The 17,896-nt window shown below is 39.7% G+C and overlaps 1 protein-coding gene across 3 annotated transcripts in view; it reads left to right on the top strand.

Annotated features, from left to right (window-relative positions):
- LOC140740020 (E3 SUMO-protein ligase PIAS4-like) overlaps positions 1-9,197 on the top strand; it is a 129,944-nt gene extending 120,747 nt beyond the window's left edge. For all 3 annotated transcript variants that reach the window (XR_012101779.1, XR_012101780.1, XM_073068807.1), the window contains one exon: positions 7,274-9,197. Coding sequence is in view for 1 of the 3 variants with exons in the window: in XM_073068807.1 (XP_072924908.1) it covers positions 7,274-7,353 (80 nt within the window). In the remaining 2 variants the exon portion in view is untranslated. The remainder of the gene's footprint in view (positions 1-7,273) is intronic.
- Positions 9,198-17,896: the final 8,699 nt, after the last annotated feature.

Below are 17,896 nucleotides of genomic sequence, written 5' to 3'. Positions count from 1 at the left end.
AAGGACACCCATCACCCAGGGCATGCCCACTTCTCATTGCTAGTGTCAGAAAGGAGGTACAGAAGCCTGAAAGCACACATTCACCTTTGCAATTACCTAGTTTTCTGCATTAATTACTCATAAAATCTGGTCTGATCTTCATCTAATCACAATAATAAACAAATACAATCTGCCTAAACTAATAACACAAATAATTGTGTTTCTCATCAATACAGAGTTCACCATTTAAACAATCATAGTCTATTTCAAAGTATGTGCATCTCTGTGGTAATGCCTTCTACAAAAGCTATTTGGAGTCAGGTGCTCCAATCAATGAAATGAGATTGGAGGTGTGGGTTGTAGAGGTGCACTGCTCTACAAAAAAGACACACAAAGTAAGGTTACTGACAGAATTGTATTTTCTCAAGAAAGATCTGTTAATGTGCACCATGCATCGATCAAAACAACTTTCAGAGAACCTTAGAAGAATTGCAGAGATGCACGAAGCTGGAAAAGTCTACAAAAGCACTTCTAAATACCTGAATGTTCTTCATTTTATAGTAAGATAAATTGTCTGCAAATGGAGGAAACTCAGTACTGTTGCCACTCTCCCTAGGAGTGGGCATCCTGCAAAATTCATGCCAAGAGCACAATGTGTAATGCTGAAGGAGGTGAAGAAGAGCCCAAGGGTAACAGCAAAAAACCTGCAGACATCTCTAGAATTTGCTAAGGTCTCTTCATGTGTCCATAATAAGAAAAAACACTGAACAAAAATGGTGTTCTTGGAAGGAAACAATGGAAAAATCACTGCTCTCCCAAAAAATGACATTGCTGCCTGCTTCAAGTTTGCAAAGGACCATGTGGATGTTCCACAGTGCTTCTGAGACAATATTCTGTGGACAGATGAGACAAAAGTTGAACTTTTTGGCAGAAATGCACACTGCTACGCTTGGAGGAAAAAGGGGACTGCACACCAACACCAAAACCTCATCCCAACTGTGAAGCATGAGTATCGTGGTTTGGACTGCTTTGTTGCCTCAGGGCCTGGACAGGTTGCGATCATTGAGAGAACAATGAATTCAAAATGTTTCAGGAGAGCACCAGGGTAGCTGTCCATCACTTGAAGCTTAATAGGAGTTGGATGATACCACAGGACAATGATTCAAGACTCAAAAGTAAATAACAACAGTGATTTAAAAAGAAGAAAATTTGTGTTTTGGAATGCCAAGTCCGAGTCTAGGCCTTAACCCAATTGAGATGCTATGGCATGACCTGATGCAAGGTATCCCAAAAATATTGATGAACTGAAACTGCTTTACGTGGAGGAGTGGTCTAAAATTCCTCCTCGCAGTTGTGATCAGCAGCTACAGGAAACATTTATTGGAGGGTAATGCTGCTAAAGGAGGTTCTACCAGTTAGTAAATACAAAATACAAGGGTTCACATACTTTTTCCAGCCTGGACTGTGAATGATTAAACGTGTTCAACAAAGACATGAAAAGTACAATTCTGTTATTAATTTAGGCAGATTGTGTTTGTCTATTGTTTTAACTTAGATGAAGATCAGACTAGAGGTTATGCATAATTAATACAGAAAACAAGGATTCACAATCTTTTTCTTGCAATTGTATATACTTACTATAATTGATTTACTTATTTTCTCTTTCTATATTATCATGTATTGCGTTGTACTGCTGCTGCTAAATTAATAAATTTCACAACACATGCCGTTGATGATAAACCAGATTCTGTAGGTTTTAATTACAACTGGACCTACTGACTTGAAGATCTTGACAGGTGTTCAGTCCTGTCCAGGTGATATTCCTGAGCTTGTTTGAGCAATGACTTTCTTGACCTCATCCACATAGGAGGAAGTCTGAGAGTGTTAACAAGAGGTTTCTGTGGAAACTGGTTAAGTGCACCCTGGTCTTCAGCAAAGAGCCTGTTGAACAGGTTGTTGAAGGGTTCCTTCCACCTGGTATTAATGTTGTTCTCTCTAAGCAAGGTTGTGCTTGGTGTATCTACAGATTGCCTTAATGTTGTTATTTCATATGGCAGGTGTTTTTCTCTTCACATTTAATAGCACTGAAGAACAACTTGGAGTTCTTAATGTCAGCATAGTGCTGGACCTTTTCTTATTTCTTCTCCCATCACTCATCCTGCATTCTACACAAGGCAGTCTGTGCCTGGCTCTGGAGGTATTTGAAGCGATCATATTTTAGTTTGGAGCTTATGTTGTTCTGCCATGTGATAAAGGCATTTTGCTTCACTGCCAGTATCTTGACAATAATGTTCTCATCATTTTCATTAAAGCGGTCGTGGCGATGCCTCTTTTTCAATCTGAGGACTGATAATTCTGATTCTATCTCTACAGTTATAAACAAATCCCAATTTTGTGTTGTGTTTCCAGTGAGGGGTCCACGGGACATCAGCTTGTCATCAAAACTAGCTGCAAATTGCTCACGATGTTCAATTTGCTTCAGTTTTCCAATGTTAAAAGTCTAAATGACTTTTGGCTTCTTGCGATGCAGTGAACAAATCTGACCTGTCAACGATCAGTCTCTGCACTGCACGTAGTTCTAGCAATCTGAAATCAAAAATGTCCCACTTGTGTGACTGATGTCCCAGTACCCTGTTCCAAAATCTGAAGTTGTTTCCATCAGTAGTTTGTCACCAGGTGTTGTTGCTTTCACAATGCAGTCAAGATCACTGTAAAAGTTTTCTTTGGCTTCATCGCTGCAGGTCATAGTAAATCCATACTCACTAATGACTGATGCAGCGAGAGAAATTGAAGGGAAAGCGAAACTTAATTAGCCATTCATTAATGCAGGTTGGAAGGTCTGGTAGTTAAAAAAGCAGTGAGTTTTTAACAACGAGCAATTCTGTGAGTTCTGTCCTAATTCTTTGCTCTGCCCGTCCAAAACAAAAAAATCCAGTAAGCAGTAATTCTATGGGCAGAGGTTATTGAGAGAGGTGAAGGGAGAATGGCCATACCTATTAAAGTTGACAGGAAAGCAATTGTAACTCAAATAACCATGAGTGTGCAGAAGAGTATTTCTGAACACACAACACATCAAATCTTGAAGTGGATAGGCTACAGCAGCAGAAGACAATGAACATACACTCAGTGGCCACATTATTAGTTACTAGAGGTAAATAATAAAGCTGCCACTGACTGTATATCACAAACGGGAGATCACAGCACTGATCCTTGTAGAACATCACTTGAAACAGACCTCCATCCAGAATAATACTCTTCCACCACTACCCTCTGACTTAAATGATCAAGGCATCTTGCATCCAATTTACCAACTTGTCATGGATCTGTTGTGATATCTGGACCAGCCTACCACAAGGAACTCTGTCAATTTTTTAACCAAAATTTATGCAGCCAACATCGACTATGAATTATATTTGCCAATTCTATCATTTCTTTAAAAAAACCTCATTTTTAAAACTAGGCCACACCTGCACAAAGCCATGCTTCCAAATGCAAGTAAACCCTGTCCTTAAGAGTTTTCTATAATTATTCTGATGCAAGAACCACTTGTCTGTAATTTTGTGGTTTGTCTCTGTTGCCTTTAAAGAAAGGAACAATATTGGCTATTATCTAGTCTTCTGAGACCTAACTCATAGCTAAAGAAGTACAAAGATCTCTGATGTCGAGCACCTTTATACTACGTAATATAACAAAAAAAATTAACTCAGAATGGATCAATCATATGTGCGTTTATTTTACTTACAGCAAGGGAAGACTAGCACCACACAGGAGCTGGCGATAGCTTTGATAAAACAGCATAGTTACTCGTTTATACACAAGTTCAAGGATATGATGCATTCTGTAAGTCTGCTTGATCAGTGTATTTAGCATTCTTCCATCGGCATAATGTTACACGAGCGCTATTAGCAAAACACTATTATAAAAGTTCAAAGTTTAACGTACATTTATTATCAAAGTATGTATAAATTATACAACCTTGAGATTTATCTGCTTCCAGGCGGCCAAAAAACAAGAAACCCAAAATAACCCAATTTTTAAAAAGACCCAACACCCAATGCAGAGAGAGAGGGGGGAAAAATACCACAAAACATGCAAACAATAAAAGCAAACAACACCATACAGAGTGAAATTGAGCGCATTGACTTGGAGCCTGAGTATGCCCATAGCCTCCATCTCAGTTCATCACACAGTAGGGCTAATCACAGTGAAGTTCACAGGTGTGAAGCCTGGAGAAGTCTCACAGCCTCAGTGCCATGGAAGAGTGAGCAGAATTGGCTTAACCCTTGCCTGCAGTCCTGACACGCTGCTTTTTCAGTCTATCTGGACCAACATTTAATTGTCCAAATACCGGGTCGTGCCTACACTAGGATACTGGCCCTGCTGCAGCGATACACTCTGGACCTGTACCCTGTGCACAGCCTGAGGCCGTACACGATCTTTCCAAATCAGCTTGGTGCTTAGATCAATCTGACCTCACTCCCAATTTCAATGGACAGGCTCTGAAGCTTCTCTGCTCTGATTGCTTTCAAATTTGCTCATTCCAATTCCATCCCTGACTCCTTGACGTGCCTCAACCTTGCTCCGACCACTTCTCAAACGTTCCAACTTTGCATCACACTGCATACTTCAACCCTTGGGTCAGCCTCACCTTTTCTTGCCTATTCATCGTTTGTGGTGATAGTTTACCACAAGTTACCACAGAAAAAGTGTTATTAATGGTATTTAGTTGTATTTTTTGATTTGTGAACCACCACTATGCTGTCACCCTTCCTTAGTAGCACCATCTTAAGCAGGTTCTATTTTGTTACAGACAAAAATGCCATTTTGTTACTACAAGTAAAATACATTTCCACATTGGTAAGGCCCCGACACTCTCTCCCCTTATGAACGGACCTCATATACAGTGTATATCTGACCTAACAATGGCAAGAGTAGAGAAGAATTCTGTTAATGGAGGTCAAAATCTGGTGGTTTTGTTATTCAACAAAATGTGTATAACTGACTCAGAACAGGATCAGATATGACAACAAGGTTGTGCAGTCTCATTTAGTGTGAGGCAATAGCTGGCAAGATGGATGTCGTTTGTGAAAAAAGCTTCTGATGAGAACAAACAGTACTGGTTTGGTCATATTGTAGTTTTTAATGAAGGAAAGTATCTCATCCAATACTGGAAGCAGATGAATGGACTGAGAGCACAGGATATTGAGGTAGCGATGGTGTCCCAATGCATTGTGTATACTACTGCATGTAGAAAACAAGAGGAAATCTGCAGATGCTGGAAATTCAAGCGCAACACACAAATGCTTGAGGAACTCAGCAGGCCAGGCAGCATCTATGGGGAAAAAAGTACAGTTGAAGTTTCATACCAAGACCCTTCGGCAGGACTACATATGCTGCTACTATTAGAGTTCTGTAACTTCAAGTCTCAATATATGCCAATAGATTATGGTAACATCCTCTAAACAAGAGTGTGCTAAATTTGGGACAAGTCAAAACTACAAATAAAAAGTCAAAATTACAGGGGTCAAAGTACCAGGGCAATTTTTGCGACTGTGATAATGTGTTTATAATTGACCTATGCTGCATAAATTTAATCAAAGGCTTGGAAAACAGTTTGGAGCCTTTTTGGAGCTCTTTACTGTTTGTCACGTTGCTCCTATTCAAATAAATATCAAGGGCAGTGAATGCCATTAGTTAATCATTGAACAGATTTGAAAAAGAAAATGGACGTTTCATTCTCAACTATTTTGTTTTAATGTTTACCCACTCATCATCTCCCCATTTTCATCTGTGCTTTGAAAGTTTTCTGTTAATGCACATTTTTGAAAACATTTAACAAACCTCTGATACTTTCTTCTACCCTTTTACTATGGCCTTATTTTTTAAAGGTTTTTTGTTTGCAGTGGAAGACCTGGATCTGAAATACAAACATGTATTTTCTATATTCATAAATTATATTTCATATTCGTGTGGTTGTACAGTTCCTTGTTCCTATTTGTGCCTATTCAGTAGCTATTTGAGAAGGGATGACAGATTGAGTCACTTTATAATTGCTTTGGTTTAACGTGAAGGTTTCATTGGAACATTTACGCTTCTATCCATCATCCATTTTGTGTTTTAAATTGATGTGTAATACTTAAATTTTCTTGGGGTAATCAGAATCACCAGCATGTGTCATGAAATTTGTTAACTTGGAGGCAGCAGTACAATGCAATACATGATCATGTAGAAATAAATTGCAGTAAGTATACTGTATATGTATATTAAATAGATTTAAAATAGTGCAAAACAGAATTTTCTTTTAAAGTGAGGTGGTATTCATGGTTTCAATGTCCATTTAGGAATCATATGGTAGTGGGGAAGAAGCTGTCCCTGAATCGCTGACTGTGTGCCTTCAGGCTTCTGTACCTCGCTTCTGAGGCACCACTCTTTGAAGATGTCTCGTATGCTATGGAGGCTAGTATCCAAGATGGAGCTGACTAATTATACAACTTTCTGTAGCTTCTTTCAGTCCTGTGCAGTAGCCGCACCATAACGGGCACCGATGCAGCCTGTCAGAATGCTCTGCACAGTACATCTATAAAAGTTTTCCAGTGACAAACCAAATCTCTTCAAACTCCTAATGAAATACAGCCGCTGTCATGCCTTCTTTGTAGTTGCATCGATATGTTGGGACCAGGTTAGATCCTCAGAGATCTTGACACCAGGAACTTAAAATTGCTCACTCTCTCCACTTCTGATCCCTCTGAGGATTGGTTAATCACATTCTTCTTCAAGAAAGGAGAGAAGACTTATTTCCACACAGCTGATGTACTTATTTGATGTGCCCAAAGTGGCCAATAATTTACCCAGCCTCAGATGCTCCTTTTCTTTCCTCTTTGTATGATGCTTTTTTCCCCCGTGTCTGTTTAGCTCTGACTCTGACATGTCTGAGGATTTAATTTTGCATCTGGATCTGATACCATATTTTAGAGTTGGGTTTTATTGATCCTGCACTGATTGAAAGCTCAAGATAGAGGTAAAATTAACATTTTGAATAAGCATGAACTGGTAAAGGGAAATGTCCATGGAAAGTAGTGTGTGACTTTGAGGTATTTTTGAGGTAGCAATGAGTGGATGAGGATACAGTAAAATTCCAGTCTAGCACTCCACACTGGTGTTGTTGGATTGATGTTTAATGGGTTATTATGTTTTGGAAAGCCACTGTATTGGAAAAAAGTTCTCTGCAAATGGAAGTCTTTATACACTGCATTTTTGTACTTGACTCACCAGTTGTCAATTTTGTATTTCACAGACTCCAGCAACAATCAGTTTAGTAATCCTGCAAATGGCAAAAGTGATGTGGACATTATCGACCTGACTGTAGACTGTTAATAAGGAGGATCAGCTGTTCAAAAAGAATGTTACTGTGAATGTTGGAGAGAGTTCAACAAACATGAAGGACGCATTATGGAAAGATCCATTGAAAGAAGTCTACCTCTGACATTGTAGGCTTTACTTTCTTTGAGGCCCTCCAGCCATACCTACCTCTTGAAAGGATTAGTACAGTAAAAGATGACAAATAGTCTGTTTGGAGAAATGCTGCTCCTGAAGAGTGCATTGTTGTAGATGTGAAGGACTGATACATAGTTTATAAATTGTTTGGAGAAACGAGTACAGTACCCCATAGTTGGATTGCTTTTAAATTCTGCTGTATTAACTGCTGAACAAACATTGATACCTGGTCATGTTCTTGTTCTTAGAATGAAGCATATAGGAACAAAGTTTAACTGGCTTCTCCTGTTAATTGCTTTCACTTTTAATTTCCAAAGCAAGTGCTTGCGTCATGGAAACCCAAGAGTTTATAAGTTGATTTTAGAAGCTGAAACATTTTGGGTTAGTGGTGTATGCTAGCCCTTTTCCATCTCACTGTTTGATTCTAAACACCTTGCAAATATATTAGTATTGGTTAAAACTGAGGTAGCTATAGACAAACAGTGTTGATTACAACTTTTTAGTTTAAACAGGTAGTTTGGAGAAGTACATTGGCTGAGGTGCAAAAAAACTTGCCTACTTAATCCTTTTCCCACTACCTTGCAAAAATGGTAGGTTTCCAGGAAAGTATGACATGAGTGTAAGCGCTACTCTCAAGATGGGAAGGCTTGAGAGAGGAGTGTTTTGAGTGTTTTGCATTTATAAATCTCTTAAGATTTTAAGTTCGGTTAACTGGATGGAAAGACTTTTTGACTGCATCCTCCATTATCAATGCAGGAAAATAGTAATACAAAATAAAAACTACAAAGAATATCCAATCCAAAGATTCAATACTTGAAATTTTCTTCCTGAAAAGGGTGCAAACATGGAGGCTCTTTTTTTTGATGGAGTAGTATTCCTTGTCAACTACACTGCCCATATTTATTATTGTTTAATTTTCCAAACTTATGGGCACCACATTAGCAAACATTGAGATTGCGTGGATCAATGAGTAGATTTTGCCAGTGTATTTTCTGTTCGTTTCCACCATGAAGCACTCTAGAATTATGCAAGGAGGCTGCCCTGTTTTCTTTTCCTTCCTTGGACAGGAAAATTTGCTGATAAGGAATCCAAATACTAGTCCAAGTTTGACTTGAACATTATTGAGCCCATTACTTTGGTGCTCTAGCTACTGATGTACCACATGGTTGACAGTTGTTATTCCTTTGTTACTTTGAATATGTTGCTGTACAAAGTTGTACATATTATATAGTTTATTTAGTTTATTTGTAACACTCAAATTAGTTATTATGTCACAATTCAGATTCCAAATGAATTGTTTGAGCAACAAGCAGATCTTTGGGATATTTTACATATCAGGTTCATCACTGATTCCTATAGTTATTGTGATGTGAAAAGATTGAACATTGCTAACAATTAATTTTTCAGCAGTTAAATGAGAATTAATCCTGGAAAATTTAGATTTACTGCATAAAGATTCTGAAGAGAAATTATTTAGGTTAATTAATTTTTGCCTGTCTCAGATTCCATGTACTGTATTGGCATTATTTCTGTTGAAACCGTAAATCACTTTGGGTGAGTTTACTACTTTCACAGAAAATTTTACCTGTCATCTGGTTATTAAAATGAAATATGGTCAAGCAAATTTATTTTACAATAACAATGGTTTTGCACCATGATTTTCATGTGAATATCAGTGTTTATGCTATTGTCTCTGCCATTAAATTAAAGCTTTGGATCACTAACATTTCTGCCTAATTCTTTTGTTTCAAATTAATGCACGTTTGGCTGGAAGGTAGACAGAATTAAATGTAATGAATGGTGAAGCTAGGCAGCTAATTAAAATATTTGTTTTAATTATCCTATGTACCTTTATTGAAATCCTTGTTATTTTAGAGCATTTCTTCAAACTAAAAACAAAATGCACAAACATAAACAAAGCTTCATAATGTTTCTAAGAAATTCCACATAACTGTTGAAACTTTGGAAGTTTGTTGTGGAATAGAATAAATGAATTTCTGGAAGGTTTTCATTTACTTTAAACTGAATAAAATCACATAGTAAGACTGAATATCACAAAACCTGAAGATCTTTTGCCAGTTTTTGTGGACAGTTTCACATACTGCTCCAATGATCAGATCAACAACAACCATAAAACTCCCAACAGTCTGCTTTGTGACTGTTCAGAAATCCCACTGTTTGGGAATTAGGCTCTTGTGGCCCCGATAACCACACACACTTTAAATTTATTCTACTGTATACATTTTTTAAATTGAGAATGTATTAGTGAATTAATTGGAATAACATCTATATTCTGGGAATTCTGCATGGCAAACAACTCTCATTCAACCACTTCTGGGTAAATTTGAAAAGGTACATCAAATTTCAGAGGTTTAATGAAAGTCCTGGACTGTTGTGAAAGTCTGCTTCTTTATTTATTTTCCTTTAAGGTTATCTATATCATTCTGGCCAATGTATGACCCAGATCCACCATTGTGGTTGACTCTTAACTGTTCTCTGCAATAGCCAAGCAAATCACTTTAGTTCAGGGAACATTTATGGATGGTGAGTGGGCTGGATTGTATTTGGTTCAAATCGTACCGAGTGTCCTTACAGACCAGTAGCTACCCTAGTAGATTCAATCTGTGAGTAAGCTTCAGGTGATTCAAATAATCAAATGCATTTCAAAATCTTTAAAAGACTTTAAAGTTGAATTAATTTGTATAACTGAAATGAATTTGAATTAAATTAAAACAAGATACTAAAGTAGAATGTGTGGTAAAATGAACATTTATCTGTAGCTACACACACAAAATGCTGGTGGAACACAGCAGGTCAGGCAGCATCTATAAGGAGAAGCACTGTCGACAGGACTGACAAAGGGTCTCGGCCCGAAACATCGACAGTGCTTCTCCCTATAGATGCTGCCTGACCTGCTGTGTTCCACCAGCATTTTGTGTGTGTTGCTTGAATTTCCAGCATCTGCAGATTTCCTTGTGTTTGATTCATCTGTAACTACCTCTTCAATCCTGATCAGTGACTTGTTCAAATGAATGAGCAAGGGGGTTCACACAAAAGGGGCATTAAGAGGCTGAATAGGTCACTTACCCAGTTCCACATAGTTTAGCTTCATCATGTGACTTAGTGCTGAGTCCTGTATCAGAGCACGTCAAATGAGCCAGCATCAGATCTCCAGCAACACAAAAATGCTGGAGGAACTCAGCATTTATGAAAACAGTCAACATTTCAGGCCAAACCTTTTCATCAAGACAGGAAAGGAAGGGGTCAGAAGCCATAAATAGGTGGGAAGAGAGGAAGGAGTACAAACTGGCAGTTTAGGTGAGAGGGTGGGGAGGGAATAGGTGGAAGAGATAAAGGTCTGAAGGAAAAGGAAGCTGATAGGACAGTGGACTATGGAAGAAAAGGGGGGGTACTAGAAGGGAGGAGATGGTAAGAGAAGAGAGGGTAACCAGAACAGGGAAGAGAAGAGATAACAGGGGAGGGGCAGAATCTGGAGAAATCAATGTTCATGCCAACATCTTGGAGGCTACCCAGATGGAATATGAGATGTTGCTCCTCCAACTGAAGTTTGGACTGATCAGGCAGCAGAGGAGGCCATGAACAGACAAGCCAGACTGGGAAAGAAGTTGAATTGAAATGGGGGTCACCTGAAGATTTACCACTAACACCCACCTTTTATGACTGAATCAAGAGAATTTCAAGACAATTTACAGAATAAGCTTTAATCCTTTCTCCTCTTAGAACATAGAACAGTACTGCACCGGGGGGGGGGGGGGGGGGGGGGGGTATAAACGAGCCAGAAAAGAACTAAAGAAAGAAATCAGGAAAGCCAAGAGAGGCCACAAAAAGCCCTTGGCAAGTAGGGTCAAAGTGAATCCCAAGGTATTCGATACAAACATCAAGAGCAAGAGGATAACTGGGGAGAGGGTGGGATCACAAGGATAAAGGGGGGAAACATTTGTTTGGATGCAGAGAATGTGAGTGCAGTACTTAATGAGTACCTTGCTTCAGTATTTATCAAGGAAAAGGATATGGAGGACCAGAAGATCAGTGCTGAGTGCATAAATATGTTAGGGCATTTAGAGATCAAGGAAGATGTAGATGGGTGGATTAGTAAGTGTGTATGATACCAACTTTGGTGGAGTTGTGGATAGTGTTGAAGACTGGCAAAGAAAACAGTGCGATGTAGATCAGTTGTAGATATGGGCAGAGAAATAACAGATGAAATTTAACCCTGATAAATGTGAGGTGTTGCCCCTTGGTAGGGCAAATGCAAGCAGTGTTGCTGAACAGAGAGATCTTGGGGTTCAAATTCATAGCTCATTGGTAGATACTTTCACACTACATTTGTATGTTATAGACACAAGAGGTACTGCAGAAGCTGGGAATCTAGAGCAATACACACAATGTGCTGGAGGAGCTCAGCAGGTCAGGCAGCATCTATGGATGGGAATAACCAGCTGAGGTTTTGGGCCGAGACCCTTCATCAGTATTAGTTTGATAGAGTGTTTGGTGACACGACGAACCTCTAACCTTCAAAGGAAGTAAAGTTGCTGATGTACATTTCTTTCCATTGCTTTTATGTGTTGGGCCCAGGATAGGTCATTCAATATGTTAATGCCCATGAATTTAAAGCTGCTGACTCTCTGCACAACTGATTTCCCCCAAGGTAGACTAATGTATATTTCTCTCCCGAAGTTAACAATAAGTTCTAGTTTTACCGATGTTGAGTGATAAGTTGTTGTGGCTTGTGTACACTGACTAAGGTCAGGACTTCCACTGCTGTCTATCCAGTCCCTGGAACCCCCTGCATCAGACCTGGATAGTTTGGTCCCACCCAGTATTGGCTAGTTGCTTGGGCCACACAGACCAAGGATCCAGTTAAACCCAGTCCTTTCCTACCCAGGTCAACTTGAGACACAGACATTCAGGCTGGTCTTAACAAATGAAGGTCGCAAGGTTGTCACTATATAACACACTGGGGTACAGTACTGACCGGCACAAAGCTTTCACTTCAATTCTTCATGCAGCCCTGATGGATCCAGCTCTCCTGATGGCAATAACTACAATTTAAAACACAATTTTTCCAACAGCAGTGGTGCACAAAAAAGAAAAGATAATTTGAATTACCAATCGGCCTTCCTCTGATGTCCTTCTGTTTGAAGCGGATGTATTTGAGAACGGAGGGATTTCCAGATAAAGCTGATGATGTGAAACGTTGTTTTCTGAGTGTGCATGGAGAGGAAATGTGACCTGCTTCCTGACAGTAAAGTGGGGCTCCTTTACCTCTGAGAGGAAGGTATTAAATGCTAGCTATTCAAAGAGCTCTGGGGTTATGATTTTTTCTGCTACCTTTTAAAATATAATAGGATGTCTCCACAGTGCTTTTAAAATTCATTTTATTCAACTGACAGACCATTGAATCATAGAAAGGTTCCAGTGCAGAAGGCCATTCAGCCCATTGTATTTACACCAGCTCTCAACCACAGCAATTCACTAGCTCCTCCTGGCCTTGCAATTCTTTATCCAAAATGGATTTATCCACTTCCCTCATGAAGGCTACAATGGAATCTCCTTCCACCACACTTGTAGGAAATGTAATCCCAATTCCAACTACGTGCTGTGCAAAATGTTTATCCTCATGTCACTCCTGGATTTTTCCCCTTTATATTATTTGCCATCTCAGACTTCAGCTCCCCCATGAATGAAGACTGCCTGCCATATTCCATTTTGCCCAGACCCTTCAAAATATTTACATCAGGTTCCCCCTCACTTACCTTCTCTGAAGCAAACAGACCCAGCTTCTATCCTTATAATCATCCCAGGACCAAATCTCATAAATCTTTCTGGACCTTCTCCATTTCTTTCACATTCTTTCTTTAATGAGGTAATGAGGTGAAATCATAAAGATTGAGCATGATTTCCCTCCTAGATAAAAACTGGTATTATGTTAGTCTTATTGCCACCTTTTTCTTTTTTTTTGTAATTTGTTTTGTTATTGAAGTTCATCATCAAACATTTCCATAAGATGTATTTCAGACATTGTACGTATATATCATATATATCACAAATCTCCACATAGTATTTATCTGAGGTATACACTTATAGAAAAGAGTGGAAAGAAAAAAACTATGTACAAGAATCTTTATGTTCCTGTTAGGTTGAAAGGAAAGGTTAAAGGTTTGAAAGCGCCATGGTTTTCAAGGGATATTAGAAACTTGGTTCGGAAAAAGAGGGATGTCTACAATAGATATAGGCAGCATGGAGTAAAGGAATTGCTCGAGGAATATAAAGAATGTAAAAGGAATCTTAAGAAAGAGATTAGAAAAGCTAAAAGAAGATACGAGTTTGGATTGGCAAATAAGGTGGAAGTAAATCCGAAAGGTTTCTACAGTTATATTAAAAGCAAGAGGATAGTGAGGGATAAAATTGGTCCCTTAGAGAATCAGGGTGGTCAGCTATGTGTGGAGCCAAGGGAGATGGAAGAGATTTTGAATGATTTCTTCTCTTCGGTATTCACTAAGGAGAAGGATATTGAATTGTGTAAGGTGTGGGAAACAAGTAAGGAAGTTATGGAACCTTTGACAATTAAAGAGGTGGAAGTACTGGCGCTTTTAAGAAATTTAAAAGTGGATAAATCTCCGGGTCCTGACAGGATATTCCCCAGGACCTTGAGGGAAGTTTGTGTAGAGATAGCAGGAGCTCTGACGGAGATCTTTCAGATGTCATTAGAAACGGGGATTGTGCCGGAGGATTGGCATATTGCTCATGTGGTTCCATTGTTTAAAAAGGGCTCTAGAAGTAAGCCTAGCAATTATAGACCTGTCAGTTTGACATCAGTGGTGGGTAAATTAATGGAAAGTATTCTTAGAGATAGTATTTATAATTATCTGGATAGACAGGATCTGATTAGGAGTAGCCAGCATGGATTTGTGCGTGGAAGGTCATGTTTGACAAACCTTATTGAATTTTTTGAAGAAGTTACGAGGAATGTTGACGAGGGTAAGGCAGTGGATGTAGTCTATATGGACTTCAGCAAGGCCTTTGACAAAGTTCCACATGAAAGGTTAGTTAAGAAGGTTCAGTCGTTAGGTATTAATGCTGGAGTAATAAAATGGATTCAACAGTGGCTAGATGGGAGATGCCAGAGAGTAGTGGTGGATAATTGTTTATCGGGATGGAGGCCGGTGACTAGCAGGGTGCCTCAGGGATCTGTTGTGGGCCCAATGTTGTTTGTAATATACATAAATGATCTGGATGATGGGGTGGTAAAGTGGATTAGTAAGTATGCCGATGATACTAAGGTAGGAGGTGTTGTGGATAATGAGGTGGGTTTTCAAAGCTTGCAGGGAGATTTATGCCGGTTAGAAGAATGGGCTGAACGTTGGCAGATGGAGTTTAATGCTGAGAAGTGTAAGGTTCTACATTTTGGCAGGAATAATCCAAATAGAACATACAGGGTAAATGGTAGGGCATTGAGGAATGCAGTGGAACAGAGAGATCTAGGAATAACAGTGCATAGTTCCCTGAAGGTGGAGTCTCATGTAGATAGGGTGGTGAAGAAGGCTTTTGGAAAGCTGGCCTTTATAAATCAGAGCATTGAGTACAGAAGTTGGGATGTAATGTTAAAATTGTACAAGGCATTGGTAAGGCCAAATTTGGAATATTGTGTACAGTTCTGGTCACCGAATTATAGGAAAGATATCAATAAATTAGAGAGAGTGCAGAGACGATTTACTAGGATGTTACCTGGGTTTCAGCACTTAAGTTACAGAGAAAGGTTGAACAAGTTAGGTCTCTATTCATTGGAGCGTAGAAGGTTGAGGGGGGATTTGATCGAGGTATTTAAAATGTTGAGAGGGATAGATAGAGTTGACGTGAATAGGCTGTTTCCATTGAGAGTAGGGGAGATTCAAATGAGAGGACATGATTTGAGAGTTAGGGGGCAAAAGTTTAAGGGAAACATGAGGGGGTATTTCTTTACTCAGAGAGTGATAGCTGTGTGGAATGAGCTTCCTGTAGAAGTAGTAGAGGCCAGTTCAGTTGTGTCATTTAAGGTAAAATTGGATAGGTATATGGACAGGAAAGGAGTGGAGGGTTATGGGCTGAGTGCGGGTAGGTGGGACTAGGTGAAAGTAAGAGTTTGGCACGGAATAGGAGGGCCAAGATGGCCTGTTTCCGTGCTGTGATTGTTATATATTATATAAGAAGGGAGAGGTCTTTTTTTGTACAACATATTCATTGATTTGTGAGAATAAAATCAGGCCTATGAGGCATTATGTAGTTAAACCATTTTTCCCAGTATGAATCAAACTGTTCCAGCTTATGATTAACAGATGCTGTTATCTTCTCCATTTTCAATGACTAGTGCATCCATACCTGCAGGCCCTTCTGCTTCCACACCTCTCTAAGAACAATATCCTTTGTCTTTCCTTGTCTCTACTACTCCTACCAACATGCAGCACCTTGCATTTCCCTGCATCAAATTTTACCAGCTGCTCATCTGCCCATTCCACCAGCCTGCTGCAGTTTATCACTGTCCTCCTAGTAGTTTGCAAATTGATAGATCTTTTAACATCCGCAAGTTGTGGCTTATAACCATGAGCCTCTCACCACACCCCCAAATCTAGGCCATTAGTATAGACCAAAAAGCACCAATACAAATACCAATTCCTGGTTAACACCACCATTCACATTTCTCCAGTTCCAACACAACTGTTCACTGCAGCCCTCTGTTTCCTGCTTTGTACCCATGCTCCCCTTTAAGCTTCAATTTGCTGCAAGTCCGTCATGCAGTAAAACCTTCTGGAAAGCCCATATTTCCATCTACCCCATCCTAGTTCATCAAAAACATTTTATCAAATTGGTCAGTTTGCCCCTGACAAATCTGTGCTCTGTAACTAATCATTCTCCTCCTGTCCCTGATCAATGTTTGGAGAAACGTCCATGCCACTGAGATTAAATTGTTTGGGTTTCCAACTCTCAAGTGGAAAACGAAGCCGACACTACAGAAGAACAACTAAGAATAAAACGAATACCACTAGTCTTCACGGACAGTTGACACGACGGTCCAATTTCTCAGGCAAAGCGGAATGCAAACAGGCAGCGAAGCATTACTGTGTCGAAGTCTCGACAAATACTATACCAGAATGAATGGAGTTAAATACTATCACAATGAAATAATAATTAGCTGACACGTGCATATTCATGAGCACAATTGCTGAATCTGCTGTGCTGCCAAATCCGTGGGTGGGACTGTTCTTCCTTCTAACAGGAACATACCTTTCCTGTACTCTGTGCAATTGATCTTAAGCACCCTCCACATATCTAATGTGGAACAGAGAAAATTAATGCTTCTTAATTTCTGCCTAATGCCCTCATATTTTGCTCTACTGAAATTTAGAACTCTCCCACAAGGACCGTACCTATCTTGATCTGTAGCTATCCTGAAAGTTGAGGAGTTAGAAACATAGAACATACAAATGTTTGTAGATAACCTATAGCACAATACAGTTCCTTTGGCCCACTAAGCTGTGCCGAACATGTACTTACTTAGAAATTACCTAAGGTTACCCATAGCCCTCTATTTTCCTAAGCTCCATGTACCTTTCCAGGAGTCTTTTAAAAGACCGTGTTGTATCCGCCTCCACCACCATCATCGGCAGCTCATTCCATGCACTCACTGCATAAATAAACTTACCCCTGACATCTCCTCTGCACCTAATTCCAAGCACCTTAAAACTGTGCCCTCTCGTTCTAGCCATTTCAGCCCTGGGAAAAAGCCACTGACTATCCACATGATCAATGCCTCTCATCATTTTATACACCTCTGTCAAGTCACCTCTCATCCTCCGTCGCTGCAAGGAGAAAAGGCCGAGTTCACTCAACCTATTCTCATAAGGTATGTTCCCCGATCCAGGCAACATCCTTGTAAATCTCCTCTGCACCCTTTCTATGGCTTCCACATCCTTCCTGTAGTGAGGTGACCAGAACTGAGCACAGTACTCCAAGTGGGGTCTGACCAGTGTCCTATATAGCTGCAACATTACCTCTCGGCTCTTAAACTCAATCCACGATTGATGAAGGCCAATGCACCGTATGCCTTCTTAACCACACAGTCAACCTGCACAGCAGCTTTGAGCGTCCTATGGACTCAGACCTCAAGATCCCTCTGATCCTCCACACTGCCAAGAATCTTACCATTAATACTATATTCTGCCATCATATTTGACCTATCAAAATGAACCACCTCACACTTATCTGGGTTGAACTCCATCTGCCACTTCTCAGCCCAGTTTTGCATCCTATCAATGTCCCACTGTAACCTCTGACAGCCCTCCACACTATCTGCAACACCCCCAACTTCTGTGTCATCAGCAGATTTACTAACCCATCCCTCCACTTCCTCATCCAGGTCGTTTAT

Source organism: Hemitrygon akajei, chromosome 16 (assembly GCF_048418815.1).
Source record: "Hemitrygon akajei chromosome 16, sHemAka1.3, whole genome shotgun sequence".
NCBI classification, from domain to species: Eukaryota; Metazoa; Chordata; class Chondrichthyes; order Myliobatiformes; family Dasyatidae; genus Hemitrygon; species Hemitrygon akajei.
This window is presented reverse-complemented; position numbering and strand designations above follow the sequence as displayed.